The 2,500-nt window shown below is 45.4% G+C and overlaps 1 protein-coding gene across 1 annotated transcript in view; it reads left to right on the top strand.

Moving 5' to 3' along the window:
• Positions 1-2,500, top strand: part of LOC113822418 (uncharacterized) — a 16,780-nt gene that overhangs the window by 1,568 nt on the left and 12,712 nt on the right. The window contains exons 3-6 of the mRNA XM_070133678.1: positions 11-146; positions 350-596; positions 1,422-1,657; positions 1,820-2,103. Coding sequence (XP_069989779.1) covers positions 11-146; positions 350-596; positions 1,422-1,657; positions 1,820-2,103 — 903 coding nt within the window. The remainder of the gene's footprint in view (positions 1-10; positions 147-349; positions 597-1,421; positions 1,658-1,819; positions 2,104-2,500) is intronic.

Raw genomic sequence — 2,500 nt, 5'->3', positions numbered from 1 at the left:
CTCTAAATAGGTACAGGTTGCAGGAGAACAACTCCAATTACACGATTAATGCAGCTAATAGAATATACGTCCAGAATGGGTTGCCGCTCAAGGACTGTCTACAGACGGTTTTCTCGAAGGAAATGAAGGCTGTAGATTTCCGCCAGGTATGGTTGTAAATCTTTTTCAGGTTTGGTTTCGAATCGATTGTTAAATGCCCATAACTGATATCCTTAATCTATATCGTAAAGTACCAGCTATTCGATCGTCAACAACAGTATCGTTATCAAAACAAACAACCTCAGCCATTACAAAACCACTGCTGTACAAACAGCCTCCAACGACTCACAATCATTCATCCAATGCCCAGCAAGCGCAAGCTGCGGCGGAGGACATCAACAGTTTCGTCAGCGACACAACCAGAGGCAAAATTCCGCAGTTAGTGTCAGCCGACAGCGTGTCAGGAGCCGTGATGGTGCTCGTCAACGCAGTCTACTTCAAGGGCGTGTGGGACCGTCAGTTTCAGGTCGAGAACACGGCCCCGCAAAAGTTCTTTGTGACGCCGAATAGCCCCGCAACTGTCCCTATGATGAACCAAGAAGGCAAATTTAAATATGGTAAAGTATCTCTATTTCTCTGTCTCTTTCTCTTATCCTTTTTGTTTTTACAACAGGACCTCCATATGCCCAGACACACGGGAAAAAAAAACATCGTCTACACATTTTCGACGTTTTAGGCATCGGAGTCCGAGAATGTAGAGGTACTGTTAAATAAGCGTGTGAGTTTTATCATTAGGTTCAAATTGCAAATTGACTAGTGATGCTCGCAATTCTTCGTGTTGATAGGTCGAAATCGTGTACATTCTGCCTTTTCACCTGATTCCACACGCTATAATCATAAAAGTGTTTCTCAGCAACTCATTGCGGAACCTTGAAGGCCTTCACTGGGAATCTAGCGAATGGAATCAGTGTACAATGAATAATGATAATAAAAAAAAAAACACGGAAATTATTCCCGCCTCGACGTGGAACCTATTTAAACGAGCCGACATTTGGTTAGGTTCTTGATTGTATAAAAGATATACAAGATTACAAAGTAGTTGTTCGATGGTTAACAAAATGGAAACGATAAGGATGCCTTGTGCAGGCTCTTTAGTGAATAATGTAATTGAAGTTCAGACAATTTGATTAAAATCCAACTGTAGTTTTGTCCCATTGGATCAGGAATGATACAGATATTTTTCCCGCTTTCCATAATTGTGTCTTTGGAATTATTTTTATCGATATGATTGCTAGACTAACTAGCAGCGATTTAAAAGTTACCATATTTACTAGTTGTGAAATCTAACAGACGATGATATGCTGCGACTAGTCTGACGCTTCAGCCATCTTCCCCTCCTCGGCTTCAACGAGCGACGATCGCTCCTGCGCTTTCTTCCCCAGGCGAGTCTCGGGAGCTGGACGCCCAGGTGCTGGAGATGGCCTACCGGGGCGGCGGCGCATCCATGTTCGTGCTCCTTCCTCGAGACCAGGGGACGGGCCGGGAGCTCGACCAGATGGTGCAGCGCCTCACCACTTCCACGCTGACGACGGCGCTCAAGAATACTCGCGCCCAAACGGTCCAGCTTAAGTTCCCCAAGTTCAAATTTGAGAAGAAGATCGATGAGACGCTTCAGCAGGTATTCTCACTCGTTTGCATCTATTCTGTATCCTTACTTGTCTCTATGTTCTTCCTTTAACTAATCTTACCTTACTAAATCGCTTCAAACGTTTGATGCAGCACAATTATGAGCCACAAAAATTGTTTTAAGCTTGAAGTCGTATTGCCGTTCCCAACCCAGGCTTTGGTACGCATGGGCGTTGCTGACCTATTCTCCGACCAAGCCGACCTCACGAACTTCAAGCCCGACGGCGGCCTCCGAGCCACGGACATCATCCACAAGGCAGTGGTGGAAGTGGACGAAGAGGGCGCCGAAGCAGCAGCGGCGACGGCGGTTGTGATTGCGATCACGTCGGTGGCCATCCCACCACCGCCCCTCCGCTTCACCTGCGACCGCCCCTTCCTCTTCCTCATCCGCGACAATGACATTGACAATATCCTCTTCGTTGGGGCTTACAGGCAGCCCTAAACTGCATTTCCACGGCCTTCTTCATCTTCCTTTTCTACTCCTCTCCTTCCTTACTTTCTTTTCTTTTCCACCTCCTCCTCCTATATCTGTACCATCTTCCTTTTCCTTTGCCTCCTTTTCCTCTACGAGCCGGGAATGGAGATGAGATTTCTAATCTTTTCTTCATCTTCCTAAGTGATCACAGAGAAAAAGTTAAAATGAGAACTTTTACTATATCCTCTTCATTGGGGCTTACAGGCAGCCCTAAACTGCATTTCCATGGCCTTTTTCTCATTCTTCATTTTCTTTTTTTCTTATTTTTCTACTCCTCGCCTTCTACCTCTTCTTCTTCTCCCTCATCTTTTTCCTTGACTTCCTCTTGTGATGAATGTGATTTCTTGGCAGTCTTGTCTT

The sequence above is a fragment of the Penaeus vannamei genome, chromosome 19, assembly GCF_042767895.1.
Source record: "Penaeus vannamei isolate JL-2024 chromosome 19, ASM4276789v1, whole genome shotgun sequence".
Taxonomy (NCBI): Eukaryota; Metazoa; Arthropoda; class Malacostraca; order Decapoda; family Penaeidae; genus Penaeus; species Penaeus vannamei.
Note: the sequence above shows the minus strand (reverse complement) of the source record. Positions and strands in the feature narration are given on the sequence as shown.